The following is a 16323-nucleotide window of genomic DNA, read 5'->3' as shown; positions in this document are numbered from 1 at the left end:
TTCTGGAGGTTTCTGGAAAAGCATCGCATCTATCGAAGATGATGGATGTACTAGCCGCACTTCGCACTATAAAAAAATTTTGAAAGAAAAAAAAAAAATTTCTAAGCAATGATAGATTTTGCATCTAATAATCACATATATAAATATATTTATTTCTAGAGATCTAGATAGATAGAGAAAAAAAAATGTCTAACGAAGAGAAAAACGAAAAGTTCTTTGCTCCAGTGGGTGATAGAGTCGAAGCTCTTACTGGTGAAGAAACCAACACCGATGTCATGAAGACTGGTGCCGAAGATGTTGAAGGCCGTCCAGTTCAAGAAGTCCAATCCTATTGTATGAACTGTTCCAAGAACGGGGTCACTAGAATGTTGTTGACCAAGATCCCATATTTCAAAGAAATAATCTTGATGTCATTTGAATGTCCTCATTGTGGATTCAAGAATTCTGAAATCCAATCCGCGGCACAAATCCAAGATAAAGGTAGCAAGTACATTTTGAAGATTGAAAAGAAGGAAGATTTTAATAGACAAGTTGTCAAATCCGAAAGTGCCAATTGTAACTTTGTGGAATTGGAAACTGAAATCCCTCCAAAGAAGGGTCAATTTATTACCGTCGAAGGGTTGTTGACAGAAATGATTGAAGATTTGGAATCTGACCAAGAAAAGAGAAAAGAAATCCAACCAGAGATCTATGACAAAATCGACGCTTACATCAAGAAGGTTAAAAGTTGCATCAACGGCGACGAAGGATGTTTACCTTTGACTGTGGTTGTTGATGATCCAGCCGGAAATTCTTGGATCGAATACGTCCCAGGCGAGCCTTCCCACAAGTGGTCCAAGGTCGAATATTTCAGAACTCCTGAACAGAATCTTCAACTTGGGTTGATCGATGAAGGAAAATACGCCGATATTAAGAGACTCGAAAAAGAACGTGAAGAAAACACTACTGAACAACCACTTTCTACCGGGTTTGCTTCCGACTCAACCGACATTGAAAACTTTGCCAACGAAGTCCAAGTTTTCAAGGCCACATGCCCAACCTGTTATGCTCCTTGCGATACCCATATGAAAACCGTTAACATTCCACATTTTAAAGATGTTATCATTATGAGTACAGTCTGTGATCACTGTGGTTACAAATCTAACGAAGTTAAGACCGGTGGCGCCATCCCAGAAAAGGGTAAAAGAGTGGTGCTCAAGTGTGACGATCCTGAAGATTTGAAGAGAGATATCCTCAAATCTGAAACTTGTCACTTGGTGGTTCCAGAATTGAACATGGATTTGACTCCAGGTACCCTTGGTGGTAGATTCACGACTCTTGAAGGGTTGTTGCGTCAAGTTCATGATGAATTAAACGAACGTGTTTTCACACAGACGTCTGATTCTATGGATCCAAAGACTAAGGCCAGTTGGGAATCATTTTTCGCCAAACTTCAGCAGGCCATCGATGGGAAAATCCCATTCACTTTGATGATGGAAGATCCTCTTGCTGCTAGTTATGTCCAAAATGTCTATGCTCCAGACGTTGATCCAAATATGGCTAGTGAAGACTATGAAAGAACTGATGAAGAAAACGAATCTTTGGGTTTAAACGATATGGTTGTGTAATTATAGATATTTATCTAATGGAGTATGATATTTTATGTTGAAGATCATTCATGTAGTTATTAAATTTTTGTCTATTATCCATATTATCATTATATTATATTGCGCTGTTATACTATATCGTCATTATATTATATAAAACGCAGTCCACCCGTCATATCAGGTACGAATTTCACACTCAATAAGTCTCCTAGCATCACTCCAACAACTCCTCCGTAAGTAACTGTTCCAATTCATCTATTGTTAGTGGTACAAAAACAATTTCTGTACCAGCACTGTTTTTCAGTAATCCTGCCATATCATGCTCGATGAATTCTCTAAGCATGATTCTAAAACTTATTTCATTGGAAGCAATGAATTCCTCCACACATAAATTATACAAGAGTTTGAATTCGATGCCGTTCCGTACTGACCCAACCAAAAGGCTTCTATCCAGAGCCTTGTCATCCGCTTCTTCTTCCAACGCTTGAAGCTGGTTGGCCACAAGGACCCGATACAAGTTTCTGGCATTTTGGGTCAAACTGGACAACACATACTGAGCACCCTTGGTACCAATATTCTTGCTCGATCTACCCACATGAAGCAAATCTTCAAATCCATTCTCCACATTGTAGTTATCGTATGTAGTGGTATCATGCCAGGCAAAATTAAATTGTGAAGTTTTCGCCGAGTCCCAGAGGATTGGAGCATTAATCTTGTCGACCGAAGTAACGAGCCATACTTGTGGCAATCCAGAAAGTTGAGCAAGCGCACTTTGAGCACGATCACCTTTGAAAGCCGGCCCGTCAAGGTTATGTATTGCGAGAACAATTTTTAAGGATTTGTCATTTGATTTTTCCAAGTATCGCACCAACAATGGCACAGATTCGTGAGGTGCCGCGGGGAGTTTTAAAATTGGTTGAGATTTCCCATTTTTCAACTTCCTGGAGGGCAAAACAATCTTAATGGTTTGTTCGACCACTTCCCGAAGAGTAGTGGCAGGATTGTATCCATTCGCCACAAGCACTGGAACGCTTAGGGCATCAGTAAGATAGGTATCAACAAACTGCAGCAATAAATGAAGTTTACTACCCACACCGTAAAGACAAACATTGAATCCTTGGCTTAATTCAAAGTGCCATTGAGGAAAATTACTTTGGTAGCTTTCCATGAGGTTATCACGATGAGGGAGCTGCAAAAAATCAGAAATTTTCGATAATTGTACAAATTCACTGTAATCTAGCGATGGGGCCTGTGCCATTGTATTACCTGAAGTCTTTCCTTTAAATTTATGTTGCTCGAAAAACCCTTCTGGTCCATCGACAAAGAGGGTTTGAGACGCCTCAAGAAGACGATGGGTTCGACCAAACTTGGAAATGATTTTCTCTTCTTGAATTGGGGTTGGACATGGAGTAGCTCTAAAACTATTCCCTTCTAGCGGCTCAAATACCATATCATCAGCAGCGTCTTCATCAAGGGCCATCAACTTTCGGTTTCTTGGGGTACGGGTTGGCGATGATGAACCATTGGCGCGGTTTGATTCCCCAATGATTCTTTCAGCAATTGCCAAATCATCTTCATCTAGATCTTGGATATCTTCATCCTGTGGGGCGAGTCCTGGGTTGGTGGCCACCAACGCTCTTCTGATAGCTAATCGATTGGTAAAATCGTAATGACTTCGAGATCTTCCTGGTGAGCCTCTCAAAGGCGATATTCTTCCGGAATTCGGATCAATATTGATGATTCCTCGCTTGATGGCCGATGGTTTAAGCCCTATCTCGTGTTGATCTGGAGGAAGAATTATTGGTTGGGTATGGTCTCTAGGTCTAGTGATATTGGGCAGTGATGGGGCTTTCATCTGGCGGTCGGCTTTCAACGGTGATGTCGCAATATTTAAAAGCCCAGCACGTCGCTGCGCGGGGCTGGCAAAGATTTCAGCTATCGGGTCCTCTGGCCGTTCTCTTTTCGCTCTTGGTGTAGCTGGGGGTGTGGCGCTCATTGTATATTGATGGTGTACATGTTGTTGTGTTGTTTGTTGTTGTTGTTTATTAATGTAAATAAAATGTTGAAAATTCCTGGATCCGGTAGAGTGCGTATAAAGCAGTCGGGTAATTTTATTTTTTTCTCTTCTTCTTTTTCTCGTCGGGAAATCCTATAAATTGAGGAGGATTTTGAAAATTAATTCTTTCTTCCTCTCCTGTTTTTCTTCTTTTAGCTCTCAATCAGAGAACTTTTTAGCAGTCTCATTAGGATATTGCTAGCAGTTGGTAGTGCTTTAAATAGGTATGTTTTCTATGCTACCAATCTTTACCTTATCTTTTTATGATGAAAAAAATGCAACAGTTGAATTTCTTCGGCCGAGTAATCCGTGCGGAAAAAAACTTTTCAGAGCTTTTTAATTCTGATGCTATTACTTTATAACAGTTTTAGCAAGAAGATAATAGGTCCTTTTCTATTGTGGGTTTTCTAAGAATATTGACTAACAAATTTCCAGAATTATCTTGGTTGATTTTATCATGTTGATATCGACACTGGTATCTCGCATCATTCATGATCATGAATGATAAAGTTACCAGTTTGATGTTCACTTATCAATAAAGCAAAGAGTTAAAGGCTTAACTCTTTGCTTTATTGATAATTGTAAACAACTTTCCCCTAAATGTGAGCAAGGCTTTCTTTTGAAAATTTATTTCGAGATGAAAATTTTCCAATTAAAAAATTTTTCACAAATTGGATGAATTGTACCAGCATCATGATTGAAACAATTTTGAAGAGCCTCATATGCTTCTCAAAATAATTCAACGGGATGATTTTCGGAGCATTCTTGAAGAGTCGGACTTCTATCCAAAAAAAAAAGTATGGAAGTGCCACATAAGAGATTCAATTGGAAATACAGAACTTACTTACCACAATATACGCCGCTACTGAAAAATAAGGTATCAGTATCGCCACTCTGTTCCATGTGAGCTTGGTTGGATGTACTAGTCGTACTTGTACACTTTTTGCTAACAACACTCTAGAGTGTTAATAGCCATAACACCATTACTTCTAGCCCATATTTTCGTACTTTCTATTTATTTTACTTATTCTACTTTTATTATGTCTACTATTTTTAGAGAGAGAAGGCATTATTCAATTATTATGTTTTACTACGTTGTTAACTTTATTAAGTCACTGTTTGTATTAATCCAGAATTATCTTAAATCCGATATTCTTAGACTCTATCCGCCGCTACCACCGACCGGATAGATTTTACCCTACTACAAGCCATAATCGTGCGAAGTCGACAACAACATGGACGCACGGCGCTTCCTCTGAGGTATACCTGCGAGGCCAGAGAGGTTTGTTTCTACCAAAAACCCGTGACCATTCGCCCTTGCCGGTTCTTGTTGTCTCTCCCTTAAAGCCTACGAAGATTATACATGGCGGAGTTTACGGACCCTTCCCAGTCAGGTCACCACGGCGGGCATAGCGGTAATAAAGAAGATGAATGGATAATGCTTATGGAGCAAACGTGTGTTTGGCACAGCCGCTCACAGTATTCTCTATATCATGGCAAATATAAGTACTCTTTTGATTCCACTGTTTCCTCTTTGAATTTTTATTCTTCTAATTGCATAATTAAAAAGTAACAAAACAAAAACCCCACTTCAGTGATTAAATAAGCCATAAATAATGTCTAGCTCAAGCTTCGAAGGAAAAATCCATAATTTCGCCACCAAATTGTCGGCCTTTGAGTTTACCCCAACCAATGCCCCAAATACCATCATCTTCGTTGGAGGTTTGGGAGATGGTCTTTTGACGGTTCCTTACATTCCAGAAGTTGTGTCCAAACTTCCTGCCAATTGGTCATTTTGCAATCCTATCCTCACATCATCTTACAATGGTTGGGGTACCGGGAGCTTAAAGCGTGACGCTGAGGAGATCGGACAATTGGTCAAGTATTTAAGAGTCAATTGTCACAAGAAAAGAATTGTCGTTATGGGTCACTCTACAGGAACTCAAGATGTGATCCAATATCTCGCCAAGTATCTTCCAAGTTTGACTGCAGATGCTGAGTTGTTTAACATTGATGGGGCAATTCTTCAAGCACCAGCCAGTGATCGTGAAATGTTTCTGCGTTACGTGCCTCCTGCAAAGCTCGAGGCTCTTATCTCTGCAGTCAAGACTATCGTTAAAGAAAATAACGGTGATGAAAACGTTTTGCTTCCAGGGAAATTCTCCAAGTTGATGTTTGGTACCCCCACTACCGCCTACCGTTACTTATCCCTCGCTGTTCCATATGGTGATGACGACTTTTTCTCCAATGATTTACTCGACCTTCCTGATGATCACCCTAGTTCCCCAGCACAGACTTTTGGTAAAGTTAAAATACCACTTTTGATGGTTCCTTCAGAACTTGATGAGTGTGTTCCAGAAACCATTGATCAAGGGGAAAGAATGGAAAAATGGTACGGTTTTATGGACGATAAGCTCAAGAGTAAATACAGTGGTGTTGTGAAAGGTGCAAAGCATTTCTATGGTCCTGGTACTAAAGAAGGAGCAAAAGAGGATTTGGCAAACAGAGTAGCTGGATATTTGGGAGAATTTTTTTAAATTTTTTTGAAGCCAGATTGATAACTCCTGTGCTTATTAATATTAGAAGCAGAATGCATGAGTGAATTATTCAAATAAATCTATTGGAACTGTAAGTAGTATCTTCTTTTTTTTTTTCATTGAGCAGGATCTGTAAGGGAAAAGCTCGAAAATGAAGTAAAACATCATAAAGTATAGTCATTCTACAATAAGTCATATTTCAAAAATAACAACGACATACAACATTAATTAAACAAGTGATATAGAAACTAAAAATACCCAATAACATCTAAATCAGTCCATTTATTCTCTGGAGTTGATAATGTCAACGAATTCTGGCTTCAAGGAGGCACCACCAACCAAGAACCCGTCAATGTTGGCCTTGTCCTTGAAAGTGTTGGCGTTCTTACCGTTAACGGAACCACCGTACAAGATTCTAACCTTTTCGGCTTGTTCAGCACCAATGGTGGAAGCCAAGTGCTTTCTGATACCGACATGAGTTTCTTCGGCATCTTCTGGGGTAGCAGCCAAACCGGTACCGATGGCCCATACTGGTTCGTAAGCAACAACGACATCGGACCAGTCACTGACCTTACTGGAGACGGCGTCCAATTGACGAGCACATACTTCCAAAGTGATTCCAGCCTTACGTTCTTCCAAAGTTTCACCGATACACAATATCACTTTGACACCATTGTCAAGAGCAAACTTAGTCTTGCTGGCAACCATTTCATCGGTTTCCTTGAGGATGGTTCTTCTTTCGGAGTGACCCAAGATGACCCAGGTAGCGCCAACATCCTTCAAACAGTTAACACTGATCTCCCCGGTGTAAGCACCGCTGGCCTTGTCATAGGAGTTTTGGGCGGCAATAAAGACTTGGGACTTTTTGTTATTTTGAGCGGCCCAGTACAAGTATGGGGCAGGAGGGGCAATGACCACTTCAGTAGAAGCTGCGAGCTTTGATTCATTGAGTCTGTCCACAATGGACTTAACGGATTCAAGAGAACCGTTCATTTTGAAGTTACCGCCGACAAAGAAAGTACGAGCCTTGTTATACATGTTAGACTGACAGTTCTATTATGTTTTGTTTTTTTTTTTATTATTTGTGGGGGAGTCGATTTTTTTGCTTGTGTCTGACCCATTGATATTAAGTATATGACGTACCATTTTTATTGAGATATATTTATTAAGATAATGTGGGTGTTAATTGCAGTAGCAAATTAAGATGGATGGGATACAAGCTTAAAATGATTCCCGCAGCAGCAACAGCAGCAGCAGCATCAGTATTTAAGCTTGAAAAAAGGGACCACTGGTGATGATATGATCACGTGTGACGAAAGGAACATTTTACCGTCACCGGGTGGATGGCCGCTATTATCAGGTGGGTAACCATGCTTGTTATGTTTCTACAGGGAACACCGGGAATGAGACATTCACATAGGTAGATATCATCATGAGGAAAATATACAGATAAGCATATAAATATAAATATCTGGAGACGAGATATATTGGGGGAGATATACACTGGCGGCTGATGAGAATCTGTCCGCTTCTCCGTGTTGGGCTCGTGACCCGCGCTGATGGTGTTGGACTCGTGTCGTAGTGAGGGTAAGCATTTTATGTGGGTACCCAACTACCTTAAATCACTTCACTTATAAGCTAATAAGAGCACAAGCATTGTTATCTTGAGTAACATCTTGATTATTATTAGTCGAATATAAAAGCTGTAAATAATAATATAATGCAAAATACCTAAATTCTTCCGTTTTCGTTGTCTTTCTAACATTATGAGCAATTCCGGTTTAATTCTAGTAAATTTGGCTTAACCCAAGAGTCCCATGTTAAACTATTATTGTTTCCAGATATACTTCGTACCTACTAATGATTTCAACTTCATATTTGTTTCGCTGGCCAATTTTGCGTTTCTTTTATCTTCGCTAGATTTGGTTCTGTCAAGAGTTGAACTTCTCGTACCTCCGCTTAATTTTTCTCGCCGCTGTGCCCACCACCCCCGTAAGGAAACTCTTTTAATCAATGAATTCAGAATTATTTAATAATAATCTGCAATATTTCAAAATGTTATAAGTTCGTTCTCATTCTAGTTCTGGAGCCCTACCACTTTCTGTAGGGTTGGCTTTTCACAGCTGTGCTTCTTGGGATTACAGCTGTGCTTCTTGGGATTACATCTGAGTAACTGAATAATACTAAACCTATAAAACTAAAACTTGGCATCACTTATGGTCTGTTAAATAATCTACTGGATTACCTTTAGGTGAAATTTTATTAATAGCCAACTCATCACAGAATATGAAAATTAAAAGAGCATAATACTCATTTCTGGTACTAATCTTTTCAGTAAAAAGGAATTTTCTGATTTGTTTGTTATCCTTGTAAAAGATAGGCATCTCGAAATGTTTTTCATTGAATAATTGTCTTGGAATTGAATTGTACATAATACAAGATAAATTAAAGATTAAAATATTTGTCGAACTTTGTCAACATTATCTTCATCTTTAGGTCTTGTTTCATAGATTCATATAGCATATTGAGACATTCTATACTCTGAGCAATCGTTACACTTTAATACTTCTCTAAATATCCCCCTACCTTTTCTTTGTCAATTTATATGTTCATCTGTAATATTTATCAGTTAGCATTACTTCCCGACCCTTACATTATCTACATTATTAATATTATTGTGATTTATTGCCAACATCATTCTCAATATTCTGATTTTTTTTTAATTCCTTTCAGGTTAAAACTGTCGGCTCTGCTTCTTCATAATTTTATTGCAACAAAATTTTTTACTATCTACATATCGAAAGAAAATTATACAAAATTATTGATATCTGTCACCTCAGGAAGCTATGATAATTAAATTCGTTAATAATTTATTTGTCAACCAATATATACAATATATCAGTGAAATCAGCTTCAGCTTTTACTAAACTTGAATACCTGCCTGTTATGGAATTAGAATCTTTACTACGTATCTGGATCTTCATTATGAACAGTTGCGAAATATTTTCCTTCACCTTTTTCTTTTATCAATAACCACCATTAGTTTCCAAACCAAGTCAATGTTTTGGTGATGAAGTATCATCACGGATTATTTTAGATGTTAAGAACCGTGCTGGACTCGTGACCCGTGGTGAGTCCGCGCCGGAGTTACTAGAGCCTGTGGCCGTCCGTTTCTGGACACTGTAATTAGTTGTATAGAAACGGCCTACTAAAGGTTACAGGTCTTAATGCTGCTGGAATTGCTTCGGTGAGTTTGGAATTCTTGCTGGTGTGCTTGACTCTTCTCTCCTCGTAGGTATTCTGCCTATATATATATATATATATATATCTGCTGGATATCCCAAAGGAAACTTTTCCCAATTCAAAAATTCCAATTCGTGTGTGTAGCAATTCCCGGGTATTGTTAGAATGTATGTACATTCGGTAATTTCACCCACCGAACAGATCTTGTGCCTCAGAGATTGATATCAACGACAAAAAAGGCAACCAAAGTGGGATAATTATCACTGCCGTTACAGGTATTCTATTTCATGACGACCGCAATAGGTGTTTCCAGGCATTGTAGATACGAGATCACGACTATCCTGTGATAGTAATGGGTAACATTGTGATTGGTTGTCAGGCACAGAAGACGAAGAGCGACTATAACATGTACTAACTGTATCTCAAACAACAGTAGACAGTAGTGATGATCAAGTATATTATTTATAGACACCACCTCCTACCACGTGAGTTCACACCGACGATTATTGTTGAAACCCACATACACCCACACGACAACCATAAACAGGAACGTCTAAGTAATCTCATCACAAATGTGAGCAGCCACTCTAATGTGTAATCAATCAATATGTAAAATATCAACAATAAATATAAATACCTACATACACCGACTACATTTACGTATATATCCCGGCAGATCACCCACCCAACGGTGCCACCACCCAAACTCCCGCAGGTCTGGGGTGTTTTGGAAATTGCGGCCGTAGATCCTCTTGGAGTTGTTACGTTGCGTATCTTGTAACATGTACTAGTAGTGAGAACATCTACTAACACTACAGAGACACCATCCACTCTGCTAGACAGCTGTAAGGTATAACTACCATCTGAAATCCTTGATACAACCCTCCCAATCCAACCTGGTTGTGTTCGGTGCAATTTATATTGGTGCTGCTGTCTGTGTACGTCTCGCCCCACCAGCCTGGCTCCCCCTCCGTTTCCCGCACGATTCGATCATTGTCACTCAATAATTTTTTAACCCACCCATTCCTCAACAAACAATAACACCACCACCAACCCATCTTCATCACCAATATCCGCCTGCCCTCTTGTCTCACCAATATCTTCATCACCCAGTAGCATATTATCCAATATTTCATCATACACCACCAACAACCTTTCAAAAATACCTGGCCATCCATAACAGCCTTGCCCCCTCGCAGTAGGACAAAATGTCCCTCCCCAATTATTCACTCCTATTCCCCCACTCTTTCTCATCCTCTCCCAACCCTTCTTTCAACATAAAACTCAGCGATGACTTACTCTCAAAGATGGCCATGGCCTCGTCTACAAAATTGGTCGTGACAAATGGCAAACCTAGTCTCAAGTTGTATCATCCCGATGGGAATTTCACAATATTTGATTCCAACTACACTCCCGAATCAGCAATAATAAACCTATACTCGTCGTCTCCCGACGATAAAAACAAAACTAATTACGATCTAGTAGGGAAAGTAACCAGTAGGTTATCAATATTCACTACTGGTATTAAGAGATCTGGTTCTGCTTCTACCACTACTACTACTACAACAACAACAACCAATAACCAAGAGGAACAGTCTCTTTCGCCAATACCTCAGCCTTCGTCAAAATCTTCTTCTTCGTCCCCACCAAGGAGCACGTCTTCCTCAGAGTCCCCTTCGTTAACTTCGTCCTCCTCGTACTCTAAAAATACCACCCTCCATAAAAGACAGACGAAATCTTCAAAATTAATCGCCATCAATTCTCTTTCGAACCTTAAATCTCCAGAAAATCGAGTGTTGCACCTTCTTGCCGTCGGCCCGATCTCCATTTGCCAAATCAAGGACAGAACTAGCGTCCCTAAAGCCGTGGTATCTTCGATATTATCAAAATACGGCCAACTAATCGAATCTTCAACCGTTGCGTTTACTCAAGATAAGTATCCGAGCTACTCATACCTTCCAGAACCTTCGTGGAAACCTCCTGTATCTGCTGACAATTTCCACGAATCTGAAAAGTTTTATATTTTAAATGATTCTTCGTATCAGCACCTTAAAATTTGGCAATGGAAATACTCTCCTACCCAGAGATCGTTGATTTTATCCAATATGGCTAATGCTTTTGACCGGTTAGAAATTCCTGAAAATGACCCAATGAGAGATTTATTAGTCGACCCAAAGATTAAACAACAGCAAGAAAAATTGAGAGAGGAAGAACGGGAATTGGAAAGAAAGAGGGAATATGAGTTAGAATCGGCAAGAAAGGAAAAAGAACGAGAAGCAAGGGCCAGAGAATTAGAACAAAGAGAAAAACAGCGTCAGGAAAGAGAGAAAAAAATGGTTTCAAATACCACCGTGAACTCTGATTCAAGAAACAATACCTCGGTTATCAATTCTTCTTTATCAGTAGCCACTGCTGCTGCTTCTCCTTCTAATGCCCACTCGACTCCGTTGAAGAAATTATTTGCTAAATCAACAAATGATGCCCTGGCTGCAAAAAAACCTAAATCATTGAGCCGTACAAACTCTGGCAATAAACCTACTCCTCCACCGACTAGTGTCGCTAATGAAATTAAAGAAACCCCATTGATTGCCTTGGGTAAAGGTGTTACTCGACCAACCGTTGACTTGACCCCTACTACAAAAAACTCATCATTATCCACCAGTCATAATAAGTCTCGTGCTACCGCCCCATTGAAATCAAATAATAATAATAATAATAATAATAATAATAATAATAATAATAATAATAATAATAATAATAACAATAATCTCAAACGGGCTAGAAATTATGACTTTTCTTCATCCGAAGAGGAAGCCAGTGACTACGACTCCGATGAAGCTTTAGGCAGCGTTGCTAAACCCAAGCCTAACAATCCACAGCCAATCGCAAGAAAAAAGCCTAGGATTACTTCCACAAGCTCCAATCATGATAATTCTAGTTCTAGTAACTCATCAAGTAGCGGGAAAAGCAAATCTGGAAAATACTCTGGAGCTGGAATCGGCAGCACCACTCAAGCAACATCTGCGTCTCCATCTCCTGAATCTCGGTCGAGATCCTCATCTCCAGAAGTACATGGAAAAAGAAGGGTCATATCTAACATTACTACTGATACCACCGCTACGTCTACTACGACTTCTAGTCCAAAAGTCAGTATTTCTTCACTCCATGCGCCTCGAGCGCGATCCAAACCTTCGACTCCTATCACCTCAACGTTTGCCCACAATCACGATACCGATGGAGAGGACATCAATGATGGAACCACCAGGGATATCGAGAATTATTATAGTAGCGACTCGAAAGCGACGTTTGAATTGAAGGAATTAGCAGGGAAGTTCCGTAAGAAATATCGAGAGTATGAAGAACTATACAATCTATTAAAATTGAAACGTGGCAATGAAGGAAGTGGCAGGAGAGCTGAACGGACCGAAGAGGTGAAAAGAGTCATTCAACTACATAATGAATTGACCCTTTGGAAAAGAAGACTCTGGGAAGCCGAGAGCAAAAACCGGCGAATTACCAAAGATAAACTCAAGAAAACTGGCAAGGCTTCAACCACCACCGCCACCGCCGCCGCTGGTGTGAAGAAGGAGACTACCCCCGGTAGGTTATTCAAGGACAATAAATCAAAGCAGGCCTTACATCAGCGGCCCAAGTCCCATTCTCGTCAATCTTCTCAACCTCCTCCTCCTAAAGGTCATACGACGATTGCTACCACGTCAACCACTGCAAATAACAGCTCTGTTCACGGATCCCGTTCCAGAGCCGCTACTGCGTCGCCGAGAATTGGGGTAATACCAAAGAGAGACCATGAGAGATATATCAGTTCCAGTTTAGCAATGGGAGATCCCGATAGGATTAGAGATGGTGAAACCCATGGGAGCAACATGAAAGACAATGGGTCTGTGATTAGCTCAAAACATTCAGAAGGAGGAGTATCGTCATTGCCATCTAAGCCAAACTTACCTTCGAAACCGAAATTATTAGCCAGCTCTTCTGGGCATTCGAGATTGGGTAGCAAAGGAAGAAGAGATCGTGACATTAGGGATATAAGAGAAAAAGATCGGGAAGGCAGGTATGGGTCTATAGGAAGAGATCGTGAACGAGATAAAGACAGAGATAAAGACAGAGATAGAGACAGAGACAGAGACAGAGAAAGAGAAAGAGAAAGAGAAAGAGAAAGAGAAAGAGAAAGAGAAAGAGAAAGAGAAAGAGAAAGAGAAAGAGAAAGAGAAAGAGAAAGAGACAGAGAAAGGGAGAGAGATGGAAGAGCAGCTAGACCCTCAAGAAGAGAAGGCAGCAGTAATGGTACTACTGGTGGAACTGTGAGAAGAGTGTCAAAATTATTCAAGTGAATTCCAATTGAAGCTTTTTCTTCTTTTTTTTTTTTCCTTGCAAGACTTTATGTTTTTGTACAGATAACGATTTGTTCAATTGTGGCAGCATGCTTTATCGATATATGAAGTAGCGCCCTTTTTTTTGCACTGTATCTCTATCATTAACATATTGCAAGTATCAACATTTTGGAATATTGGTTGATACACAGTTACTTGTTGCGCTTTTCGCTTTTGCTATCGCATTACTCTCGCTGTGTTTTCTATATCCATACCTTGTTTTTCTACATACCCACCTCGTTTTCCGTACAATGTTTTCAGCACCGCAGATGCTGGGCTCAACTCTTGAAATTTCGGATTGTGTATTTCAGTTGATTGGCCATTTGAAAAAAGACCTAAATTTTTATCCAATTTTTTTTTTTTTTTTTAATCGGAAACCAAATACAGTGCAAGAACAACAACAACAACAACAACAACAACAACAAAACCATCACAGTATTAGGAATCATTATTCATTATATCACTTTGTTACACACATTCATTAAAATTTTTTTTTTTCGTTACAAATCATCTCTTTTGACTTTTTTTTTTTCACTTTTTAACATTTTTGGAAACATCACCCACAGTGTTCTTTAGGATGTCGTATGATTTATTGCTCTTTGGTTAATTACAGTTACAGTTGACCGTTTTCATTTTTACTATTATAAACAATGTTTATTTATTGATTTTTCTGTTTTTTCATTTTGCTAAGCTTGATTTTCTTTTTCATTTTTTTTTTTTTTTTTTGTTTTATATTCTCATGCCATAATTTAATTTTCATTTATTGTTATTGTTACTATCCTCATTAGTATTATCAATTAATGACTGTAGAGATGCTGTATTGATTGAGACCAAGATGATCTAATAAACTAAGTATAACCGTAACTACATTATGTACCCACACACCGAAATCCCAGAGCTATTGTCTATTCAGTAATGCATTAACAAATACCTACTTGTCTCATGATGAGTGACTCATTGGGGACTAATCTCTTTCATCATGATTGAAACACTCTGGCATGACCAATTAGGATCAATCCTTCGATTTATAATCAAAACGTCGTGTGACTATTTCATAACTTCTAAGGGTTGTCAAAGTTCTTGGAAAAATTGGGTTCTCAACCCCATAATTCTTGCTTTATTTTTAATAATTGAAATCTTTTCCAATTCATCAAATGGTATTATACCTTCTGATGATGAACTATCTTTGGATCGAGTATCGACTCCATGTTCATCTGGGATTAAAGATGATGCAATTTGGTACTGGTATTTTCCTTTCGAGAAGGTAATTTCATCACTAGACCCTTGTTCAAGAGCTTGCCAAATGGTACTAGTTTCCTGCTGAAGGATCCCTAGTTGCTGACAACGTAACATCACATCTTTCAAATGATTCCAAGGGGTAATATGGATCTGCGACCCAAGAGATACAAACTGAGTGGCGAGGTGTTTAGAAACAAGTTCATTATTCACTTGAAATCTGAAGGATCCAACATTTTTGACAGTACTAGTAGTTTTTGATATGTCTTCGATAATGAATCCCCATTCTTTAATGCTGAATTCCCCAGAGCTTTGATCTGGTAAAAGTAACTCTAGTAGAACCCACCAGCATGAATTATCACTAGGATTCGCCCGACAAAAACCATAGAGTTTGTTATAAATATCCATCATTGAGATATTATCTCGATGCAGATGAACAAGATGGATGACCGAACGTAAAAAATTCCAGGCATAGTAGTTCCGGGGATGTGTTTCTCCTGATCGGATAACCACAGATAGGATCTTTTTCATCATTGCGTTGGTGAAATTGAAACCATGATTATCTATGGAGTTATCATAATTTGTAAGAGTGATACAGTGTAATGCCAAGAGCTTCTTATATAAAAGCCACACCACCGAAGATTTATTTACTCTTGAAAGTTTTGCGGTAAGAAGGGTTTCGACAAACGATATCTCTAACGTTAGAAATTCCCAAAATTCCCCAAGCAGTGCTCCTTGATGATGGTTTTTGTAAGTTTGCAACACCACGTCCCAATGAAGTGAAACCGCAGTGGTACTAGAAGGAGTGGTCAATAATAAACCCAGGGTGACGTAGTATAATTCTTGTAGCTTATCAGTGGTCAATAGCCCTAGATCATGACGTTCTTGTTCTTGATGCAAGTATTGGTTGAACTGGTCGTGACATTCCTTGAAAAGTCCGTAAAAGAACTTCTTGGTCATGATGATTTCTAGGACCCCATTTTCCTGGAATGTCAATATCGGTGATGTTGGGGTAGGAGGGTCAAATCTTTGGAGGATTTTGGTTGGGACGTCGATCGCGGGCTCCAAGATCTGAAATAGTTTAACAATAGGGCTTGTCATTGCGAGCCAAAAGAATAAGCAAAGCCTAACTGATGAAGCACCACCACTATGTCTTTTTTTTCTTTTTTTTTGGTACGATGTCGTGCCATCATGGTGACATTTCGCTATTGTGAATAATTATATTAAAAATATACACCCATTTTCTAGTTATTATGGTGATGATCCAGGGCCCC

The 16323-nt window shown here is 39.2% G+C and overlaps 7 protein-coding genes across 7 annotated transcripts; 3 read left to right on the top strand and 4 right to left on the bottom strand. All coding sequences in view use genetic code 12, as the record gives it.

Annotated features, from left to right (window-relative positions):
• Positions 1 to 185: 185 nt before the first annotated feature.
• Positions 186 to 1607, top strand: ZPR1 (zinc finger-containing protein ZPR1; the record flags this gene model as incomplete). Its single annotated transcript, XM_064995158.1, has 1 exon — positions 186 to 1607. One exon carries the CDS (start codon positions 186 to 188, stop codon positions 1605 to 1607), a length of 1422 nt encoding a protein of 473 aa, XP_064851230.1.
• A 193-nt stretch (positions 1608 to 1800) lies between these two features.
• ORC2 (origin recognition complex subunit 2) lies at positions 1801 to 3582 on the bottom strand (the record flags this gene model as incomplete). Its single annotated transcript, XM_064995157.1, has 1 exon — positions 1801 to 3582. One exon carries the CDS (start codon positions 3580 to 3582, stop codon positions 1801 to 1803), a length of 1782 nt encoding a protein of 593 aa, XP_064851229.1.
• Positions 3583 to 5258: 1676 nt separating this feature from the next.
• DASC09_015530 (uncharacterized protein) lies at positions 5259 to 6179 on the top strand (the record flags this gene model as incomplete). Its single annotated transcript, XM_064995156.1, has 1 exon — positions 5259 to 6179. The coding sequence occupies one exon, from the start codon at positions 5259 to 5261 to the stop codon at positions 6177 to 6179; it is 921 nt and encodes a 306-aa protein (XP_064851228.1).
• Positions 6180 to 6461: 282 nt separating this feature from the next.
• On the bottom strand, positions 6462 to 7217 carry TPI1 (triose-phosphate isomerase TPI1; the record flags this gene model as incomplete). Its single annotated transcript, XM_064995155.1, has 1 exon — positions 6462 to 7217. One exon carries the CDS (start codon positions 7215 to 7217, stop codon positions 6462 to 6464), a length of 756 nt encoding a protein of 251 aa, XP_064851227.1.
• Positions 7218 to 8389: 1172 nt separating this feature from the next.
• On the bottom strand, positions 8390 to 8611 carry DASC09_015510 (uncharacterized protein; the record flags this gene model as incomplete). The annotated part of the gene is made up of 1 exon (XM_064995154.1): positions 8390 to 8611. The coding sequence occupies one exon, from the start codon at positions 8609 to 8611 to the stop codon at positions 8390 to 8392; it is 222 nt and encodes a 73-aa protein (XP_064851226.1).
• Positions 8612 to 10630: 2019 nt separating this feature from the next.
• On the top strand, positions 10631 to 13774 carry DASC09_015500 (uncharacterized protein; the record flags this gene model as incomplete). The annotated part of the gene is made up of 1 exon (XM_064995153.1): positions 10631 to 13774. One exon carries the CDS (start codon positions 10631 to 10633, stop codon positions 13772 to 13774), a length of 3144 nt encoding a protein of 1047 aa, XP_064851225.1.
• Positions 13775 to 14884: 1110 nt separating this feature from the next.
• ECM9 (Ecm9p) lies at positions 14885 to 16150 on the bottom strand (the record flags this gene model as incomplete). Its single annotated transcript, XM_064995152.1, has 1 exon — positions 14885 to 16150. The coding sequence occupies one exon, from the start codon at positions 16148 to 16150 to the stop codon at positions 14885 to 14887; it is 1266 nt and encodes a 421-aa protein (XP_064851224.1).
• Positions 16151 to 16323: the final 173 nt, after the last annotated feature.

The sequence above is a fragment of the Saccharomycopsis crataegensis genome (assembly GCF_037102585.1).
Source record: "Saccharomycopsis crataegensis DNA, jcf7180000000073, whole genome shotgun sequence".
Classification (NCBI taxonomy): Eukaryota; Fungi; Ascomycota; class Saccharomycetes; order Ascoideales; family Saccharomycopsidaceae; genus Saccharomycopsis; species Saccharomycopsis crataegensis.
This window is presented reverse-complemented; position numbering and strand designations above follow the sequence as displayed.